The 22,938-nt window shown below is 37.1% G+C and overlaps 1 protein-coding gene across 2 annotated transcripts in view; it reads left to right on the top strand.

Moving 5' to 3' along the window:
• Positions 1–319: 319 nt before the first annotated feature.
• The window catches only part of CNTN5 (contactin 5), a 272,212-nt gene continuing 249,593 nt past the window's right edge, over positions 320–22,938 (top strand). Inside the window, exons 1-3 of one of the 2 annotated variants that reach the window (XM_086613912.1) lie at positions 320–533; positions 14,297–14,420; positions 19,209–19,384. In XM_086613912.1, the coding sequence (XP_086470038.1) occupies positions 19,300–19,384 (85 nt within the window). In that variant the 5' untranslated portion in view covers positions 320–533; positions 14,297–14,420; positions 19,209–19,299. Of the gene's footprint in view, positions 534–11,803; positions 11,859–14,296; positions 14,421–19,208; positions 19,385–22,938 lie in introns of those variants that run through there. The other variant, XM_086613903.1, reaches the window with a different exon arrangement.

Below are 22,938 nucleotides of genomic sequence, written 5' to 3'. Positions count from 1 at the left end.
GGTAGACATTTTTCTACTGTGACTTAGGGTAATAGAAATAGAGTTAAAAATATTGAGAATATATATGACCATAAGTAAGAAATTTAATAACCAAGTGATTATTTTATTGTGTTGAAACTGCAGAGGAATTTTCTGTCTTAGAGTTCTATGCTGCTACCCAGTTCTGTCTAGAAGCTGAGTGCCTTGTGGAGTCTGAGAAGTGTCTGACACTCCTTTTACAGATAAAACTTTTCTACTTTTCTACTGCATAACTAAATATTATTTTGAAAAGTGATAGGTTTTATCTTTATTCAATGTTTACTTCTTGATTTTTTCAGAATATTCAGAAGCTGTTCCTGGTCTCCCCACTTCATATGCTGCTATCCTAAGAATCAAATCTGGTAGTTCATCTTTAACCTCCTTTAATTCAAAGAACAGACCACGATTAAGCAGTCCTTCATTAGGAAGTGTATCTTCACCAGGCTGGAGAGGAGCTGCACACTATCATTCCCCAACAAATCTCTACCACTTTTCAGAGGCCTTCAAACATGATGGTAAGTTTAGTTTCCCTTTCTGAATATTCTGAAACATTTTTCAGAGGGAGTACATTTTTGTCAGCTTACTTCAGGCATAATTTTCAATTTTATTAAAAATCACAAAGTAGAAATGGGCATTTTTCCCTTCAGATTTTTAAGATTCATAGATTTCTAGGTTGGAAAAGACCTTAGAGATCATCGAGTCCAACCATCTCTAATCCCCATTAAACCATATCCTCAAGTAGCTCATCCACCCTATTCTTAAACACATCCAGGGATGGGGACTCAACCACCTCCCTGGGCAGCTTATTCCAGTGGCTGACAACCCTTTCAGAGAAGAAATACTTCCTAACATCCAACCTGAATCTCCCCTGACTAAGCTTATGCCCATTTCCTCTTGTTCTATCACCCATCACTAATGTAAAGAGCCCCTCCCCTACCTCCCCACCATCTTTTCTCAAGTATTAAGATTAAGATTAGCCTTAAAGTCACCAGTTAAAACATTCTTTCTTAAATATTCCTATGCAGAGTAGTTTTATACATTTTTTTCTACATGAAAATAGCAAACTAGTACTTTGAAATTCCATTACAGCACAATTTAATTTACTCAACTAATGTCTATTTATTTGAAAAGCAGAGCCATAAAATATCAGTCCCTCTTTTACATATTTTTTTCTCTTTGGAATTTTTCTAATTTAATCATGAATGATAATAATGCAAATTAAACATGAATAGTAAATCTTATAAAAGTACTTTTTCTCTAAATTACCTACTTGGTGTAGTCAACTCTGTCATAGACATGGCAGTGTGATATGGCACCATTTACCTTTAAAAGCAATCATTTATAGTAACAATATGCATATTCTCATACCTGGTTATGTTTAAAGAAGCCACATGTCTGATATAATTTCTTTAATGATAATATTTGTCTGAATTATGTTCAAAGAAAGGTAGAAAGAAAAACAGAAAGAAAAGGAGGAAGGAAGTGAGAGGGAGGGAGGAAGATGTTAGAGGATATTTAATTATAACAGTCTAAGGAAGTAACAGAGGAAAGAATCATGGTTAATACCTCACAGTTCAACATCATCCATGTAGTATAATGACTGTGATTACAGGATTACTGCTTCTCTCAGTAAAGTCTTTTTTTTTTTTTTTCCCTAGAAAGAATCTTGCAGATATTAAAAGCCAGTGGTGTATGCATGTTTTTGTGAACAGAAATGACTTATATAGAAACATGAATATGTTCCCTGAATGAAGCTTGATTTAGAACAAAAAGAGTTTGAATCACACAAGCAGATAAATTGTGTTTGATAGCATTTCTGGTACTGCGGCAGGTTTCTACATTTGTCCTTCTTTTGCAATACTCTTTGTAAGCAGTGACTACATTAAATTTCAGTTATTGCCCATGCACCAGACACTGATAACTCCTCCCCGGCAACCTGATGTGTGCAGGTGAAAATCAAAGTTCAGAATTAGAACCAAAGTGTATTATCCTGGTGTTCAACAGCATGAATGTCTAAAGACTAAAGGAGAAGAAGTTGGTAGCTGCAAGGCAAAAGAATATAGACTTTATGAATAATATAGAACAAGCTGGAACTATAAAGCATCTTCTCCCTGATTGACCCTGATTTTTCCATTGTATTTTCTTAGGAAAAAAAAAAAAACCAACCAGCTAGCAAAAAGACAGCTTACTGTGTTTAAATTTGATGCGAAGTTTGACTTCTATGCTTAAATCCTTACTTTGAGAGGGCTGAGAAAATTTTATCCCTGTCTCATTCTAAGAAAATGAGATATGGGATGGGGATCCCCAGGGTACATATTCCACTACCTAAATCTTTGGCATTTCCAGGAGGTATATTGAGATCATACCTGATATAGGTCAGCAATCATGAATCTTCTCAAAACATAGGGCCACATTCCAACTCTACAGCTCAGCTTCTTCTATTTCTCAGCAGGAAGTAAAGAACCACTGACTGAAGACAAAATTTTAAAAGGGCCGTAACTCATAAGCCCCAGTGAACAGAGCACTTGACTTCAATGCTTTCTTCCAAGGACTGCATAAAACAGTCCTAGGAGAGTTACTCCACCACTAACAGGTCTTTGTAAATCCAGCTGCTTAGACAGTTGCAGAAACAGGTACATCTGAGGCACCTGAGTAATATTTTAAAAGCCCTTGATTATCTGAAGCATCTCCATGGCACAAGCACAGGTATGAAACAGGACTTAGAAAAGACAGACCTACTTCTGGTGTGGCATGATTGAGAGCTCTGTGGCAGGAGACTGGGTAGACTATCCTGCATCATCCAAGAGGGCAAGAACACATCTGCTATGGCAGCTGAATGTAACTTGTTTTCTAAACCTCTTTCAATTCTATTAATAACTTTATGTTTGAGATAATTTCTTTGATAATTAGAAACCAGAAATAAGTTCACTATGTCAATCATCTGGCATTCCACTTATTTAAATTAGTAAATTTCTTGATTTTTATTTGGCCTCAAGGTTGTTTTTTTTTTTTCCAGTTTTTAGAGCTCTTGAAGGAAAGATGTTTTAGTTATCTTCTTATAACTGAAATGTGATAAGTGATAGGATAGAGTTAAATGATCACGTTTATTAGCCAGGGCCTCCTAAATAAGGAAGTGCTATAGAATCCTGTGCTCATGTAGGTTCATGAGTGACCACTGCTAGAAGTGAGACAACATTAATAAGAGGGGAGGAAACATATTTTACGACTGAGTACTTGCATAATTCAAACATCTAATATGTGACATGCACTCAGGACCCAGGTTTGCCATAGGAAAAAACAAAATACTTTTATTAGCTGCTGAAGTGTACAGGTTCTCAAGCAACTTCTTAACTGATTTGCCAGCAGACATGCTCAGGGGCCTGACATCGCTTTTAATAAAGATCCTCTTGTACTGTCTTTATGCCATTTTATTTGGACTCTCAATTCAGCGTGCATTTCCTCATATCTCAAATTGAAAGATTTATTATGCTGTAGCTCGTTGTTGAATTTAAACTATGTGGAATTACTTAGTACAAACATACAGTTAAGGCAATACAGTCCTCTTCAAGCTATGTATCAATGTGTGAAGTCATGACTAAAGAATGTGCATAGAAAGTGAGAATTATTCGTGAAATACTCTTGAAGAATCATAAAACTGCAAACTCTTCTACTTTGTTACTGTTCCAAAAACTTTTGGAAATGCTATAGTAAAGATAATTGAACTTAACCTTGAATAAAACTCTTTTTATCCTTTCATCTTTAGTTTGATGTCTTTTAGAAGAAAATAAAGAACAGGATCCAGTTCACAACTGAAAGTGTTGAATCAATGAACCTCAGGATCTGTAAAATTCAAATCTAATTTTTGTTGAATGAATATTCCTGATTCTACATCATCTGCTAGATTCAGCTTTTAGCGAGCTGAATTAAAGACACAAACTACTAAAAATTTTTTCATTGCTAAGAAACTTTGGGCAATATTGATTAATGTGGCATGCAGTTTAGATATTATAAACTAAGTTTAAAACAGATGTTTGTTTCAGGCCACAGAGCAAAGAAAGCATTTTCAAGTACCGGGAAAAACTTGTCCTATCTTGCCTAATAAGCAAACAAACATATCTGCTTCAGAAAAGATATATCTGAAAATATGAGAAAATAATTTTATATCTCCTTTGCAGTGTAAACTCAATCATGCATGTACCGTACACTGTTCCAGCATGCAGCATACTAGAATCAATGTACATACCTCAGGGCATGTGTATCTGCCTGGATTTACCTGTCAAAAGGAAAATATCCTCAAAGTCTCTTGACTTTTAAGTTAACTGAAATGTAGTTTTAGGATTAAATGTTTTATAAATGCGTGTATAAATATACATACATATATATAAGTGTGTGTGTGTCTGCTTTTATATAGGCACAATAATTTTTGTAAATTACAGCCACCTTTGTTAATGTTAAAATCTGTACACACAGATTTAATCAGTGAAACATATTTTGCTGTGATGAATTAGTGGGCTTTTTATTTATTCATATATTAAATTAAATTTTATATTTTGACAGATTATAGAGATATTAAAATGGATATTTATTCTTTATTTCATAGGTGTTAAGTGAAAGGTTATATTATAGAACCTACTTGTAAAATCAATATTAGCACTGAAGTTAATAAATTTTTTCAGTGCTTAGGCTGAAAAAAAGAGGGTTTTTAGCTTTTAGTTGAAGAAAGCAATATGTTTTCTTTGAAAGCTGAGTGATTATTTATACATCTAAAATATTTTCTGAATATACTGAACCGGTTAAACTGTTTCCATGGTAACAAAGGTTAATCAGAAGATCTTTCAGAGTCATCATGTCAAGTGTATACAAGAAGCAGAAACTGAAAAGAAAACAGGAAAGAAAGAAATTCAAAAGCGAGTTTGATAATTAATAGCACTGAAATCTGATCCACCTTTACCAAAAAGTGTCTTTCACTTTGTAGGACCGATTTGAAATGAAACACTGTTGTTGTATTTTAATAAATTCTGATGATATGCACATTTTGGCAACACATATAGCCTTATCAACAACTCCTGCAGCTTTCTTAATGAATCCTGAACACAGTACCCAGGACTGACAGATCACCGGGATATGGTTTGGTCTATGATATGCCAAGTAGGTACTTTTCTGGATAGGGTCTGTATACAGACTCCAATGTGTATTTTAAGATCAAAGATCTGTTAATGACTCCTCCTTTTAGGCTACTTTAGAAGTTCTGATTTCACAGGATCTTGTAACTTTTCTTTAGAAAATTCTTCCATCTCTGCATGAGTTCAACAAGCCTTTGAAAAATGGGCAAAAAAAAAAAAAAGTAGAGAGATAAGAAAACATTGTTTTCCTGGTCTTGTAAAAACTTGTGGGTTTTAAACTTTGCAGTTACTCTGCTTTTAAAGGAGAATTGCCATCACCCTTTTTCCAACTGCCATTTAGACCAGTTTTATCAATGTGACAGAGTAACAGCTGAAAACAGATGGCTTGTCTGAACGTGTCTCTAGCCCACCTTCAGAGGGATTAGCAAAGCCATTTGCCAGTGTCACCTGCAGTAAAAAAGTCCTCCTGAAGGGATGGGAGCACACAAAATGGAGAATATCTGAAGGAATACCTCCTTCCCCCATATTCATACGCTTCCTGAGCATGTCCCCTCAGATGCCTTGTCTGCTGGGTGAAAAATACCAGAGCGAGAAGAGCTCTGTGTTTCCTTCCACCAGTACCTCACACTGAGAAGATAGCACCAGTCATATAGCTTGAATGACACTGTAATGTTGCATACAGTGGTCAAACTATACTAATGATATTTGATGCAAACGACCAGTGCAGGGTAGAATTTGCTACAGCTTCTCCTTCTGCAGACTATTATATTTTAAAAATATTAAAAAAACCTTTAAAAGAACATTATTTCCTTTACTCTTTAAAAGTACAGCACACAGAATTATCAGACACTAAAAATAATATTGCCAATGCAGCTTCAATGCAGGTCTTTGAACAGGGTCATAATTCCTTCCTGCCTACCTCGGTGTTTCCAAGGTTCCAGGAATTCATTCTTTTTCATGGTGTATTTATTGACCTGGAATTATATCAAGGATGGCAGCAAGAAAGCTCAGCGTTGAAGAATGACACTATTTCAGTTACTACAGAATTGAAAGGACGGGAAACTTTATTCTCATCTGCAGTTTGTTCGCATAGTATTTGCATTGATCAGCACAAAGAACTAAAGAACACCTGATTTCTTTTCATCAGTAATTGAGGGAGAGAATGAAAGTGTCTCTGTATGTAAGAGAGCAAAACCACATTTTGGCTACTTGTCTGAGGTGAAGGATACACAGATTCCAGTTTCCATTCCTGTGAGGATTTAAATACTTTTTTACTAAAAGTCATATACTCCAGTGTTTTGTAAGTGCAAATGTGCTGCAGGGACAACTTTGGAATTCAAAGAATATTCAAGTACTGCTCTCAAGAATATTCAAGAATTTTAAAAGAAGGATTTTACTAGTATTTGGAATGATTTCCATATCCTTGCCTTTCTGGGCAATATCAGTTTAAATATTAAATCCTAATGAGAGTGCTTAGTGCTTTTCATTGCCTAGCTTGAAAACGGCAACTTAAAATTTGTAAAGGGATCATAAACTAGCTGATACATTGTTTGGTTGCAATGCATACCTGTAATCCCAAGACACATGTGCTAAATCACGGGTCTCTTAGCACTTAAATAAGATACAGAAAACTGGTTGTTTTAATAAAAGCCCGTGTGAGGAACAGAAATATTTCCCTTGAGAAATTAAAATAGTAAATTGAAATATACATATACTTAATACCTATGTTAAATATTCATCTCCTTTTATGCTCTTGCTAAAGTTAGAAAGAAAAAATAAAGTGTGGAGGTCAAATCCTCCAATGCACACTCATGCAGGACTGTCCTGTTTAAGAGGATGGGTCACAGTTAGCTAAAACATCAGTGCAAAGAAACTTGATGCTTTTGGATCCCTGAAGAGATTAGAAGACATATATGTGTATAAAAAATATGTGTGTATATATATATAGCACATATACAGAAGAATGAGCTAATGGCTCATCAATCAGAACATTTTATTTCAAGGTTAGTTTCAGACAGAAAGGGTGGATGGTGCAGAGCTCCCTTCATCCATGGCTATTGGGAGCCTCTGGCTGCCTGTGGGACCATGGTGCGGTGTAGACTGGGGCTGCGTGTGCTTCCTTGTCCTTAGGTCAATGACTGTGTCCAAAGCTGCAGAAATCTCTGGCTGAGTGGCTGCAGAGGGAGGGGACGGGAGTGCGCCATGGTCAGGTCCTGTCCCTGTCCAGGCTCCAAAAGGCAGGGTGATATCAACAAACAAAGGGGCAGCCACCGGCGCTCACCATGGGCAACCCCTGCCCGGGGCTCTGCCAGACTCTTGGTGCCTTAACTCCGTGTCAGCATCCTTGTAGGTGGAACTGAATTCCTCTGGGTATGTGGCGGAGGACAGGAGTGTGCCATGGTCTGGTCCTGTCCTTGTGTGAGCCTCTGTCTCTGGAAGACAAAGTAGGAGCAGCCACCATCTGTTGCCCCATGGGCACCCCCTGTCTCTTGCCTGGGCACAGCAGCACTGCGCTGCCTCCCTGTCCTTCTCCCTGCCCTCTCTGCCCTCCTCTCTGTCCTCCTCCCAAGAGGCCACCTCAGAGACCTCCTGTAGATCCTGTTTCATACATGGTAGCTCTATGGCTGGCAGGAGTCAGGGTGGAGGAGGAGTTGAGCCTGGAAAAAGATGATGGAGCTGGAGAAAGGTGTTGCTTTAATTTTTGTCTTTGTTTCTCACTACCCAAGTCTATTTTAACTAGAGATAAATTTTCCCAAGTTGAGTATGTTTTGCCCATGACAGTAACTTGTAAGGGATCTCCCTGTCTTTGAGAGAGCAGCATGGAAGAAAAGGACTTGGGAATGCTGGTGGATGAGAAGCTCAACATGAGCCAGCAATGTGCGCTGGCAGCCCAGAAAGCCAACCATATCCTGGGCTGCATCAAAAGTAGTGTGGCCAGCAGGTCGAGGGAGGTGGTTCTGCCCCTCTACTCTGCTCTCGTGAAACCCCACCTGGAATATTGTGTCCAGCTCTGGAGTCCCCAACACAAGAAGGACAAGCAGCGAGTCCAGACGAGGGCCAAAAAGATGATCTGAGGGCTGGAGCACCTCTGCTATGAAGACAGGCTGAGAGAGTTGGGGCTGTTCAGCCTGGAGAAGAGAAGGCTCTGGGGTGATCTTATTGCAGCCTTCCAGTGCTTAAAGGGGGCCTACAGGAAAGCTGGAGAGGGACTTTTTACAAGGTGATAGGACAAGGGGCAATGGCTTTAAACTGAAAGAGGGCAGATTTCGATTAGATCTAAGGAAGAAATTTTTCACTCTGAGGGTGGTGAGGTACTGGAAGAGTTTGCCCAGAGAACTTGTGGATGCCCCATCTCTGAAGGTGTTCAAGGCCAGGTTGGATGAGGCTTTGAGCAACCTGGTGTAGTGGAGGATTTCCCTGCCCATGGCAGGGGGCTTGGAACTAGATGATCTTTGAGGTCCCTTCCAACCCTAACCATTCTATGATTCTATGATTCTATGATTCTATCTCAACCCAGGAGCTTCTTCACCCTATTTTTTCCCCTGGGAAAGTGAGTGAGAGGCTGGTGGGTGCCTGGCAGCCAGCCAAGGGTAACCTGCCCCAGTGTGTAATGTACTGCAGTAACACTATATGTTCTCTAGATATAGGGGGTGAGTGGTGGTCGTTTTAGTTTACGAACTCTTCTGCTATATGGTTCTCAAATGGCTAGTGTTTCTAATCCTGTAAAAATTTGAACACATATGTGAGCCTGTTTGCTTGTGTAGGATAGTTCATATGTGTAAAGTTGCTCACGTGGATTTTGTAATCACGCACTTTTTTCTCCTTTTTCCTTGGCAACCATCCATGTCTACTGTCATCTAAAAATCTAACCCTCACCTTAGTTACTCATGAGACTAGTGTAAGGTCTCAAAGGACATATTGCTACAACTGTTCATGATCAAACTGTGGTAAGACCCACAGATTATTTTTTCGAGGAAGACTCCTCAGAAAGAGCAGACTGATGCAGTTGGTTAAACCTGGGACTAATAATCAGAGATTATTAATCCTGATGTTGGCATTCTTGAGAATAAATGAGCAGTCCTGCAGTCTAATTTCTAAAAGGACACATGAACAATCACTGTAGATATTAAACCACATGCAGTTATGTTGTGCGCTGAAGAAATTGTGTCTAGGTTTTTGATGGTGTCTAAATATATGTTTAATGAGTGATGCAATACACTTATGTCACGGGTTAGGCTGACCCTCCCACACAGCCGGTCACTCCCCTCCCCCACCCCAGGAATGAGGGAGAGAATTAAAGGCGAAACGGGAAACCCATGGGTTGAGATAAGAACAATTTAATACAGATGATTTAATACACAGTGCAGATGTTCACCACCCCCTCGTATGCGAAGCCCGTCTCGTCCCAAAGCTGCAATCCCGGACAAACGCGAGGCCCCGAAATAGAGAGGGGCAGAGAGAGAGAGAGTACTTTGAGAGTGGGAGTACTGGGAGAGAGAGGGGGAAAAAAAGGCAATAGGGCATAAGCGCAGCAAGCGCAAAAGAACAGAAGCAGCGAAAGAGCCAAAGCGCAAAAGCCGTTCTGTCCGGCTGACCCTCACCTTTATACTGGGCATGACGCTGCATGATATGGAATACTAATTGGCCAGTTTGGCCCTCAATCTTAAGTTCCACCACAAATCACAAGGGGAATCGTGTCTCCCTTGTCCCAGCTATGCTCCCCCCTTATCCCGCTGTGCTTCTGCACTCCGGCACACTGAAAAGTCCTTGGAGTTTCACGTCCAACCACAAACATCAACTTGCTATCAGCATTCTTCTCAGAGCGAGCCTCTGAGTAAAACCAAAACACGGAGCTCTTCTAGCTGCTAAAAAGAAGAGCTAACCCGGTACCAGATAAAACCAGGACAACTTAGAAGAGAAATTAAGAAATTAGCAGTTGTATTCAGGTGAAATTCACTCGGTCACCAGCTTCAGACCGGGAATCCTCAAGCAGAATGACATCAACACTCCTAAGCATTTTCTGCTGTTATTTATGTAGATACAGCTTAGAATTCCTGAATCAAGTAATGCACCAAGATTGGCAATGATGCCAAAGTTATTGAAAAACAAACTTTTAACCCATGTCTACTTTTCAACATGTTGAACTTCATTGCCACCTACACAAAAACTCTAGCCTCTAAAAGCACTGATAGATGAGAATTACCTATTCCTCAGAAGGCTGATTAAATCCCGTACTGATTATTAGATACATGTTTTCCCCAATTTAGGCTGTGCGTTATTCTCTCAGGGGGCATGTCTGCCTCAGAAACAATACAGGCAGTACATAAGATGAAGAAGACATGGTGTTATTCAAGAAGCAAAGTTAAACAGTATTGACAAATTGAAAACTGTGTAGCAGTATGGTGATTACAGAATTTCCAGGAGAAAGTTGAAGCCATTTATCTGAATGCTGAATATCAACTCAATTCATTTACCACTGAACTGAATGTTTTAAATTATAAATTAAGGTTATGGTTCCTTAAATGTCTTCTTTGATATGAAATGTTGAAATTGCCAATAAGTAATTGTTTCTTAAAATAACAGCTGCTAAATTGGTAAGATGGCAGAAGACAGCCAAAACTCTATTATACTTTCTCCTCAAAGTTCAGACTTTTATCTGGCAACGTTAAAAATCTTTGTATTATGAGTGGTGCCATGTATATACACTTTCGTTTTTTTAATTTGTTCTATGAAGATTGATTAATCACTTAAATTTATGGTGACTGCTCTCATCGCTCAGTTTCAGAGATTTCAAGCATGGGGTCACCATTCAGTCTGATTCACTCCTCAGTCCTGGCTCCGTGTCTAACTAGTCTTGCAGATGTGCAGCTTCACACTTGACTCTGTGTGCCTCACAACCTGGCATTGCCTCCATTATCTGTATTAGGGCAAGGGAAATGAGGTCTGCATCCCTGAGTCTCATCCCACCATGAAACAGCAACATTAGCAGTGTGCGCTCTGGCTTCTGGAAAATGTTCTCAAGTCCCACAGTTTCTATATAGCTTTAAACTCCCTACATAGAAAAGAGAACACAGTAAGCCTCCAGTGGTGTTCCAGGTCAATTTTGGAAGAGTTCATGACTTTCTGTTACCTTTGACAGGACATTAAGTGCTATATAAACTATGAGCCCATCATTGATAAAACTACTGAAGCCTTCACAAGACTTCATTTTATTTGAGCTTTTATTAGCATTATATATAAGGAAATAAAAAGTTTTCTCTTTAATTATAAGCCAGCCTATAATTTAATTTGAAAAAAATAGTTTTAAAATATTTTTTAAAATATTTAAATGAAATATTTGAATCTGCAATGTGTTTCCTTCACTGTTTTTAAAATAAAGAGAGGAGGCTACACTCAGAATTTCAGTTTCAAGTCTGTCACTGGAGATTAAATGAATATGGTATCATTAGGCGATGTGTTATGTTTTCTTGCATATCACATATCACACCCCATTGCATTTTATTCAATCATCCACTTATTAAGCCTAATAATTTATAAACATATAGTCTTGCCTTTTCAGCAAGTGCTTTGGTCTCTTCATAATAGATACTTTTCTTCAATCGTTCTGTTGCAGTGCAGATGATCTATCTAAGAATTCCTTTAGTCAATTTAGCTACAAACTGATGAACATTTCATTCATTATTATGTTGCTTTTGAGTCTCCAAATAATGTGTGCTGGTGCTCCACACTCCATCTGAAATGCAGATAAGCAGCTAACTACATCTTTCCATCTTTTAGGAACACGACTTGCATGCACTGAACTTTCTCTAATACCTTTGTCTTCACTGCAGGCAGAAGTAAAACTACTTCTTCTCATTCCACATAGAAAAAGTATCCATTTGGCCACTACCGTTAAGAATGCCAGCTTCCATCTAAAGAGTTCAGGTTATTTTTCCAAAAGGAAAGTGCAACACTATTTCAGTATTACTGTTGTAAGTAGTACAGGTACAAAGAACACCTGTACTGCTAGTGACACCAGCACCTACCTAGCATTGCATCTTTTTCTTTTCTTTCCAGCAGTCCTAGACTGTGACATTATATTTTATCTACAAAGTCACTCCTAGGTACAGATAAAATCATTAATCTTCATTAATGTACTCCCTATTCATGCACCTACTAATCTGCATGGAATAACACCTAAATCTAAAGCCCTGATTTATTTTTGCATTCACTAATTAATTCTTGGTTTTACTGGACTCTAGCTTGATGAGCATTCTGATCATTTACACCTACCGCCATCAGTATTTTCTCTTGTTCAATGTAAGAAGCAGGTAACCAAATTATAAGAAATACGTATGGTTTTTTTTACCTGCATTTTCCTTTCTTAAAATAAGTTTTGCCAGCTGATTCCATTGCCCCTGTGACAGCCTCAGCTGGAGTGCTCAAAACATAGTACTGGAGTTATTTTAACCAATAATATAAGCACATATCAGAAATCACTTATTGTGGTTGAGTTTTTTTAAATAATGCAGATATCTGTCCCAGAAAATATATTTCTGCCAATACACCCAACTGAAGTAATGTACCTAAACACAGAAGTAATGTAAATATGCAGAACAGCATTCCACCCTCCTTTACATAGACCTACAAAAAGGGATAATAAACTTGAAAATTATGCAGAACAGAAAAATTGCTGCTACTCTTATTTGCTGTCTTTACAAATTGACAAGGTAATTATTTGAATCTATTTCAGTAGAAGCATACATATCTGAAAAAAAAAGTATTTTCAAAGTCTACATTTCAATAGCAGTGTATAAAGACAAAAAACTAAGTGTGTAATAAGTGTAAAGCCATTAAAAAGGAAGGTTGAGTAGTATAATGGGTTTTCATGTGATCTTTTCACCATATGATAATAATAGAATTGAGAAACACAAATTTGCATCTCAGAACTAGCATACTATGACTTATTTCTCCCATGTTGCTCATCCTTTCTCAGACTCCAAGACTTTCTTCTCTGTACCAAAACTTGTAGTCCCGTGCACCTTTTCCTGTCCACCCAAACTTTCTGAAACTATTAGCAGTATGAGAAAGGTCACGGTTCTCAGAACTGTGAACCCATAATGTGGTGTAAGTTGTGCGGACTTAGTAGAACAATACAGTGAATAATTTTTATAAGTCAATGACCAAACCCTAAACTCTTTAGATACACCTTTCTTACTTCAATCTTGTATTGAGAAGACAAATATATCCGGAGGTTATAAACTGCTTAAGGTGTCGTCCTCTTCTCAGTACAACTGGAGGGCTTTTATGACGCGAACATAAGAAACCATAAAATTGACAGAGAAAGCCCTGCTCCTGTATGTTTCATTGCAAGTAGTAAGACAATGTAATTATCTCCCCTCAACCAAATAATTAGGGTAGTGCTCTAAATTTGAAGAGCATTATGGGACTAAATCATTCAAGAGTTTGGAGCAAGTCTAAGTTGATTATATTTCCACAGTCTCCTAGTGAATAGTGAGCATTTTGTTTTTTCAGACCAACATGTTTGGGAAACTTTTACTTTTCTGAAGTAAAATTCCTAATATGAATGAACTGGAATCATAGATGTATTCTATGGGTCTGTCCAGCTTTTCTTGTTTAGAAATGTAAATTCAAAGGAAAATATAGATATATGCTAAATTAGAGAAGACAGTAGAGGAAAATGCAATGTCAGATTTTGCTACATATTATTTAGTAGTAACCACCAGTTTCTACCATTAATTTTAGAAGTGATTTTTCTTAGCAACTCTTGACGTAAAGAGGGAAAACTGTGTCTTAGTTCGTTGTGAGATAAGCTACTGCAAGCAGCAGGAAAATTGTTGTTTGTTTTGCTTTCTATATGCAGAGTCAACTCCTCTTGCTGGCTTAATTCTCTCGAACTGCTCATTAGACTGCAAGCCAAAATATTTAAGGCATGATGAACACTTAGATCATACTATGTATTTTATTGTTAATTTAGTAATATTTCTTCAGCATCTTTTTTTTTAACTGTTTATTTATAATATAGCATCTAAAGTAATCTGATATGAACCTCAAAAACAAACATAATTTTGCATGCTTTAATCTCACTTTATAAAAGCTATAATACATTTACATTTATTCAGACTTCCTAAACTATGGCACTTCTGTTTCCACAGAAAGTGTTGATTATGGGCCAGTGTTTGTACAAGAACCAGATGATGTGATTTTCCCAACTGATTCTGAAGAGAAGAAGGTATCTCTGAATTGTCAAGCTCGTGGAAATCCTACTCCCACATACAGGTACTTGTTTCAGAATTTATTTTCTTTTACTTCTCAGAATATTAGCCACTGCAATCCCGCTCTGGAGAAGGGCGTAAGAGAAACAGCTCTGTGACACCAATGGCTTTCCTGATTGAATGCTTTTTCTGATTTTGAATAAGCAAGAAGGATAAGTGTTAGTAAATAAAGGCAAAATGATATGTGAAGTTTAAAATTATGTTCTCTGTGCATTGTATCTGTCCATATGGAGGGATTCCTTTTGTCCAGTTTTTTTGACTTGTGTCTGTAACAGCTGACAAGATCAAAATCTTTAATTGGTTTTTTTTCTAAACATCTACAAATTTATTAAATATTATCCCATTTGAAAGGGAAAGCAATAAAACACAGATACATTAAATGACATGACTATGCAATACAGGATACCATAGCTGAGGCAAATCTGTTTGGTTTTTTTTTCACTCAAAATCCCACAATTTTATTCCTTTGCAACCATTGTCTATTGCCTGTTTTTCCATACAGACTGTTATGTCACAGTTATCTACAAGACAGCTATCTACATAGATCTGTTATGACACACCTGTGAGTCTGAGAGTTCAGTTTATTAATGATGCCCACTTACAGATGGTAATAGTATATTGCAGTCACCTTATCAATTTGCTATATCTAACTCTGCTCATATTTTATACAAATTACAAGTGCTGTAGGAGGACAGGGGGAATATATGGTTGATTATTTTTTTCCACACAGTTTATCTTTTCTCATAGAGTCATTCTCCACTTACAAAGGAAACATAAGGACTGTTACCGTGTTTTGTTGTAGGTGACAATCATCAATTCTGCATTTTGTTTTTACCTGTTAGTCTTATTTCACTTGTGGATTCTTTAGCATTCTGGATAAATTTTCCTTAGACATATTTGAATCACAAAATTTGCATTTCTATGGCTAAAAGTAATCCAGAGGCAGTACCATCTTTAGTTATCCCTATCTCAACAGCACTGAATCTGCCTCTTTGCAACAGATGTGAGTCATTAAATGGATCTGATAAATGCCGCAACCTCCCCAAACAGCACAGGCATGAGTAAAACATGTAACATGGGATTAGGAGTGAGTGGCCAGAAATTCTTCAAACTGGAATTGCATGTACTCCTTACCATTTGGGATGAAAGCTATGTTGCATTCTTCCTTCTTGACGTTCATTCATTGTCTAAATTCTATTACATATTTGTTGCTTTGATGATGAAAATATATATATATTAGTTCCACACACGGTTAAAGTGCTATCAGTCCATTAAACATAGCATGTGACCATGTGGAAAAAGCACAAATTCCCGCCAAAAGAGAGGAATCTTATGTTCAGCCCTCCAAGACAACCTCATTATGCTTCTGAAGACTTTCTATTTGGAGAACGTATGTCATCTCCTTTCTTTCTTGGTCCAACCATTTTTTTTGCATTTTCCCAGTAGAAATGCAGACTTTTAGCATATCTTAAAGAGTGGCTACAAAGAGGACAGAGGCTGTCTCTTCACAAGGAGCCACCGGGAGAAAGCAAGGGGCAGCAAATACAAAAGAGGTTTCATACTTGAGAGGTTTCATCTCAATATAAGAAAGAAATTTTTTACTGTGAGAACAATCATTCACTGGAACAACCTCCTTAGGGACGTGGCAAAGTCACCGTCACTGGGGGTTTTCAAGATGCAATTGAACAATGTGATAGATGATAGTCTCATCTAGGCTCCTCTTCCCATGAAATGTTTAGACTACATGATCTTTCAAGATCTCTTCCAACTTGAGCTTTGTAATATCCATTCCTTCAGTTCTCCAGAGATTAACTGGTGTCAGCAGCCTCATAAACAAACTTTCCTGACTACTGTTCATGCAGGGAAAGCTTTGACCCAAAAGGCCTAATTCTAACAGCATAGTTTAACTTCTCCTCCTTCTGTCACTGCCACTTGTCTGTACAGCATATGCAATACACACTGCCATTCAAGGGAAGGGAAAAGAGAGACAAATTACTTGGTGAGTGGTGTACTGTTTGTAGGGCAAATGCAGAGGGAATTTAACCTCAAGAAAGGCTATAGATAGGCAAAGGTTTGTTGTATTTCACTGCCCAACCTTTGGCATATGAAATAGTGAGAAAGAGAATTTCCATATCACCAAAGACCCTGTCCTATTATCTATAAGTGCTGTACAATAGAGATCTTTATTTATATGGGCCATGAGGCCCATGCTGCTAAGAATTTTCGACGAAAAATAAAGCAGAGAACAACTTTAAAAAAAAAACAAAAACCAAACAAACACCAAAACCTACATTAAAAGAGCATTTAAAGCACTGAAAAAATCCAAAATTAAGTTGTCTTTGCCAGTTTAATTCATTTTCTTAGTCTGTATAACTTTTGACACAGTGCTTATAGCCTGTTTACAAATTCTTTTTTTTTTTTTTTGCTAGGACATCACTTCATTTTAAAGGAATGGAGAATGCTCACATCATTTCCTAATTTCCTATTTTCTTCTTCCTTGAAAAGAGTATTTTTTTCCCCTTGTTCAAGCTCTACCCTGAAATAACAATTTTTAATTTATTGAGTTCCAGTCATTAACGTATCTAGATGTATTGATTTAGGGAATAACTCCCTGAGATAAACTGATTCCATTTACTCAGCATTTCTGCAAATCATACTTCAGAATCACAAGTCAGGACCTCAACAATAAAGAACGTAACCAAGACACCTTCAATGAGGAATACAGAAATTCATAAGCTTCCTGTAGGATCTCACTGGTCACCAGTGTTACTGAGTTACAGGCAGGTGCAAAATTCCCTGAGATGCCACTTCACTACATCGCTTTCACAGTGCTTGTGAAACACTGTGTTCTGATTTTACCTGAGACACATAGAAGTTGGTTATAAATTTTTTTTAGTATCATTTCCTGATAGAAAAAGCCATTGAAAAGAAAATTATAAAAGTTATTTTTCGTCTACTTAAGACAAATTAGAATATTTTGAAATACTGTCTCTTGGCTTCAAGAAAGAATATAGCTGATTTTCCCTGTCAGCTTGTTACTTTTTAAGTAACATATTTGGGTTTCTGTCCTCCCGGATCAGTCAGAGTACCTAGAAGAAAACATGCCACAAAATTCAGTGTTTCTTTTGCTCTTATGTGCTTGGATTATATGAGGGGAATACAATCATTCAGGATGGACCCCAAGATATACAGGCAGGCACCCATCAAGATCCAAAGTTTCAAGGTAGCATTGCAAAAACATATTTTTGCATTGAATTAAACTGAAAATGAAACTAAGTAAAGACAGCTAATTAAATTATTTTTGTGTCAGTTCCCTTTTGGAAATGTCAAAATATGCAGTTTTGACTTTTTCCTTATCTAGATCTCCTGTAATTTTTGGATTAATTAATTTTGCATTTTTATTTCATATGTATAAATACTAATATGTATATGTAAAAGTCAACTTTCATTATGATTTCATTGAAAATCTTCAATCATTAATAAATTACTCAAGATGAAAAGTTCCTCTTCTTTTTAGCTCTGCTATGTATGAGTTTCTTTTAAAATGTAGTGAATCCTACAGACATTCCCTTAGTATCTTTTGCAGTATAAAAATATTGTCAATAGTATTTCATTTCTTACATTAAATGAAGCAGGGGTCCTCTGCCATCAAAAGTCCAATCCTGAAAAAAAAAGGGGAAAATAATAGTTTCACAGTTCATCTTAATTCTGGCAGTTCGGACCTTTGGATTAAGAAAAACTCAGAGCTACTTCAGCTGAATTCTGCTGTCTGTATCTCATTCACCATGAATGTTAACAAGAAAGGGTGAACTCATAACCATTTTGCTTCATTGAAGTTGCCTCTGGAGTCTAGATGTTGCCAAGTTCTTCCTGTCTTTGCTGAACCCTGGCAAAGCTTGGAAGTGCTTGGCAGTTTCCTGAGGCAACTTTGAAATAGCAGAGTGACTGCGAACTAGCAATGAAGTAAATATCTGTGCATGTGGATATCTTATGTGGATTATTATTCTTTAATTCAGGTATCACATACACACCCCCAGAGGTTATTGCAGAGTGCTGAAGTCTATTAATCTACCAAACAGAATCTTTTCTCTTGTAGCCAGTGAACTATTGCAGAGTTTGTTGTTTCAGTCTTTGGAGATGAATGAGAGAGGTGATGCTTTTTGGCAGAGAATATCCAGGGGGAAAAAAAAAAACAATCCCAAAACCCACTCACGCAGAAGAAAAATTATGAGAATCTTAGGCTACTTTCGAAATCTTGAAAAAAGACTTGTTCATTTGAGAATTATTCAATGCCTTGACTCAATTGTGATACTTTCAAATATGTTTCCTACAGCCTGGCTTTTTCAATCTTATCTTCACTCCCATCCTTGTCTTTTCTATTCAGGCTTCTCATTTCACTCCCAAACACCTATTTTTGACATAAAGGATGCATTGGCTATATAGGTTTTAAGTCTGAAGCCTTTGTGGATTATAGGATTTTTCTGGGAACCATCTGACCCCCTCCAGAAAAATAAGAGGTTACTAATTTCATTCAGCATAGGGAAAACAAAGAATATGCTTTCTCTTCAGAGGCTGAAGATCTGGTTTTACTTGTGTTTTTTTCAGAAAAATTTAGCTTTTGTCAGGCAAATGTTGTGGAATGTCTCCTTCCAAAGCTTTGCTAAAGTAATAGATCACTGCACAGGGTATCTGAGTAGCTGTCATCCTTATAACAACAGGGGCTGTCAGGTTCTGTACACTAAGCTTCTTTTGGCCATAAAATGCTCAAATAGTTTATTTCTTTTTTCCTAAGATGGCTTCGAAATGGAACTGAAATCGACATTGAAAGTGATTATCGCTTCAGTTTAATAGAAGGAAGTTTGATCATCAACAACCCCAGTGAAATGAAGGATTCTGGACAGTATCAGTGTTTAACCACCAACATGTTTGGCAGTATTTTAAGCAGAGAGGTTGTTCTTCAGTTTGCATGTGAGTAACAATTTTTTTTGACATGGATAAATCAGATCTTTACATTGCTTGATAAGGCTCTAAATTGTAATTTGCATACATTACACAAAGTAGACTGTTTACGGACTTCATTGGGCTAGGCTCTCAAAATTAGAAATACAATACTTAGTGGGAAATAGCGGTTTTCTGTGGACTTCTTACTTTTAAAATCGAACCAGCTATCAGGGAAAATAACTCTAGTGCATGATCCCAAATACTATCCTGCAGCAATATATTTCACTTATTGCTAGTTTCCTGAAACATGTATCATTTTGCCACGCTACCTGAGCAGGAAAGAAAGAACTGTAAACTTAGGAACAGAGTGAGATAAACTGCCTATACATCTGTAGGATAGTCTGCACCTATAACTACGTGTGTGAGCATAGTTTTATATGTATATATATGTATAAATATACATGTTTTATGTCCATATTTATGCATACATATCATACTTACATACATACATTATGAGACTGAGTGGAGTTTTTTTGGTAGTTGCTAATGGAAACTGAAAATGTTGTAGCTTTTGAAATCATTCACTACAATATCCTTTCCAGAAGAAGCTATCAATAATGTGTGATTACGAGTAAACCCGTGGCCTATGTATAGCATGCTCTTTTTCAAACATTCTATCAGGAAAAACAGAAACAGAATTTCCGATATTCTACCTCCAATCCTGACTTCCATTCAGTACTTCACAGGAAGACAACCAGCACCATTTTTGTGCTTTATATAGGTAAACTCCATCATGAAGGATTTTTAATAGGCAGCGATGCAAAAGAGCTTCATCCTCATTTCTCAGATCCTGCAGAAAATAAGACATTACCATTAAATATGAGGCAGATCTTCATATAGCCACAACTGGAAAATAGTGACATTAAGGACAAGTTTCCTACCTTCATGTCTCCTAACATATCATAGAATCATAGAGTCATAGAATGGTTAGGGTTGGAAGGGACCTCAAAGATCATCTAGTTCCAACCCCCCTGCCATGAGCAGGGACACCCTCCACTACAGCAGATTGCCCAAAGCCTCATCCTACCTGGCCTTGACTACTTTCAGGGATATCTGGTGGCGTAGAGAACTCAGCAGAGATAGTGTGGGGTCTGAGGTTCTCCTTTAATACACCCCTCCCTGGCAAAGCCAGACCTCTCGAATCTATAGCTTGAGTCCAGTCTGCTGCAAATCCTGTCAAGGTATTTGTCAGGAAGACCATGGCACTATCCACCTACTGCTGAGCTGGGAGCAATACAGGCATTTATCAAACTTTCCTCATGCCAAGGCAGTGTGTTTAAAACTCTAAACATTGCAACAGTGGTCTTACCACAGTGTTATTGGACCTTAGCCTTAAATGTAGCTCTGAGAAAATTCTGCCACATTTCATCTTTTAGACAAGAAATCTATCATAAAACAAAGCACTTGGTTAGAGAACCTGACAACTGATAAATATAGACAGTTTCATGGCTCTGAACCTCAGATTTCTGTTCCTATTTGAGGAGCATGGCCATTTGACCTCCAGCTGAAAAAAATACTGAGAAAATGAGAGCTGGAGCTCAAGCAACAGAAGGCCCATGAGTTTCAGTAGCTACATCTACAGTTCGTTCAGGACCCCATGTACTTCTAGCTGCAATATTATCTCCTCCAATAAAACAAATTTAGATAAGATTTTTTTAGGATTGTAAAAAAAAAAAAAGACGAGGTTGGATTTGGTGGGTTTATTTTTATTAGATTTTTAAATTATTATTAGCTTGCACACTTGCTTTTGCAGGTATCAAAGTTGTTTTACTACAGTGGCTTGAATGTGATTTCTGTTCATTAGAGTATTTACTTGAGAATTGTAATGAAATTTTCTCAGGCAAGGTTAACAGAGGAATGCTAGCTGGAAGAGCTGAGGTGTAGCAAACAATGCCACAGAACTTGCAAGAGAGAACAGGCTGTTATAAATACATAGAGATCTTTAAAATAGGATAGAGAGTCATAACTGGTTGAAGTTCTTTTAGAAGTTCGTGAGCAACCTCTTCATAAGAGCTATTTCAAGTTCAATTGTGTATTTGTAGTTCAGTTTCTTGATAGCATGACATTCTCTCTTCTGCTCTTGATTTAATGCCTCTTCAAATGCCTATTCTTAAATGGCTGATGCGTTCTTGTTGAAACAAAATTTGCATCATGCAGCAACTCACAGTATAAATTGGTGTCACTATACTGTAAGCTCATAGCAACCTATCAGAAGCTTATACCACAGAAATGTTTTAGTAAGTCAGATCCAAAGTACATTTAAAATAAAGATTTTCCTTGTGATTTCAGCTTTAAAATATCTAAGATACTGTCTTGAATTTGACCAGAAAGTTCAGATAAATTTTCTTGAACCAAAGAATGGAATACTTTTATCCTGATATCTTGGGTGATACGAAATTTACACTGGTTCCCAGAAGTTCTAATACTCTTTATTTCCTTTAGGAAGCTGAAACGTTCTTTTCAGACGCTTAAAGGGAAGATCTTTACAGCATGAAGGATGGTTTTATGATTTAAAACATAATATTTTGGAGACCTCTTACTTCATATCTACAAAATCTTTTGTAGTATAATCACAATATTTCTGAAATAAATTAGGACATTTTCCATATTAAAATATTTTAATAAAGTAATATATAACATCTAATTTCTTTCTTCTCAACTCTTTTTCTTGCTTTTAAATTCTTTAATTACCTGAAAACAACCTTGATTGAAGTAGTATCCAATTAAATGATTTTTAGATTAGACTATGTTCCTTCAGTAATTAGCACTGAGCTCTAAAGCACTATATAGAAAAGTAGAGATGGACTGGGCAAAAATTAGCTTACATTACTCTGAAATAAATAGAAGAAATTTAAAAATGTCATGCTTGCTATGAAATACTGTATGATAAAATTTCAGTATAGTTGAAGTAGGACATTTTAAAGAATTGCTTGTTAACAGCAGGCTTGCAAGTCTCCAGTTATTTTCAGTAAGACAGGAAGTAAAACATTGAAAAAAATTTTGTAAGAAAAGGTCCTATTTTTAAAGTAGTTAAAGCAACCAGTACCCTGCAATTCTACTGGGCTATAATAGTTTGAAGGGAAATTTATAATCCCAAAGATAAACCAAGACTTTTTAGATTATGAGATACAGAGCTACACATAATGGTATTCTGTTTCCCTATTTTCACTGAAAGCTATGAATTCCAGAAGCTTAGAAACTTACCACTTTCACTGAAAAAAATAAAAATTAAGTTCATGGACTTGCTTGTGTGCATGGTTTGTACTGCTGTGGAAAATAGCTATGTTTCTGCAGCTTGAAGAGTTTTTCTAATTAAAGAGAAATGGCATATAGCTCAAAGGGAAACAATACGGACCGAGGCCTTTGGCACTGTCTTACAGGAAAAAGCATGTGCTGCAACGTGCCTATGCCAAATATCATGACACTTTAAAAAGGAGAGCATGTTTATTGCACTGGCTCTTAGTTTTTTCACAATTGCATGGTCAAAAGCCCAGTTGCTATGGTTATTACCATCTAGTTCA

The sequence above is a fragment of the Tauraco erythrolophus genome, chromosome 1 (genome assembly GCF_009769465.1).
Source record: "Tauraco erythrolophus isolate bTauEry1 chromosome 1, bTauEry1.pri, whole genome shotgun sequence".
Lineage (NCBI taxonomy): Eukaryota > Metazoa > Chordata > Aves > Musophagiformes > Musophagidae > Tauraco > Tauraco erythrolophus.
The sequence above is the reverse complement of the archived record's forward strand: the minus strand, read 5'-3'. Positions and strand labels throughout refer to the sequence as shown.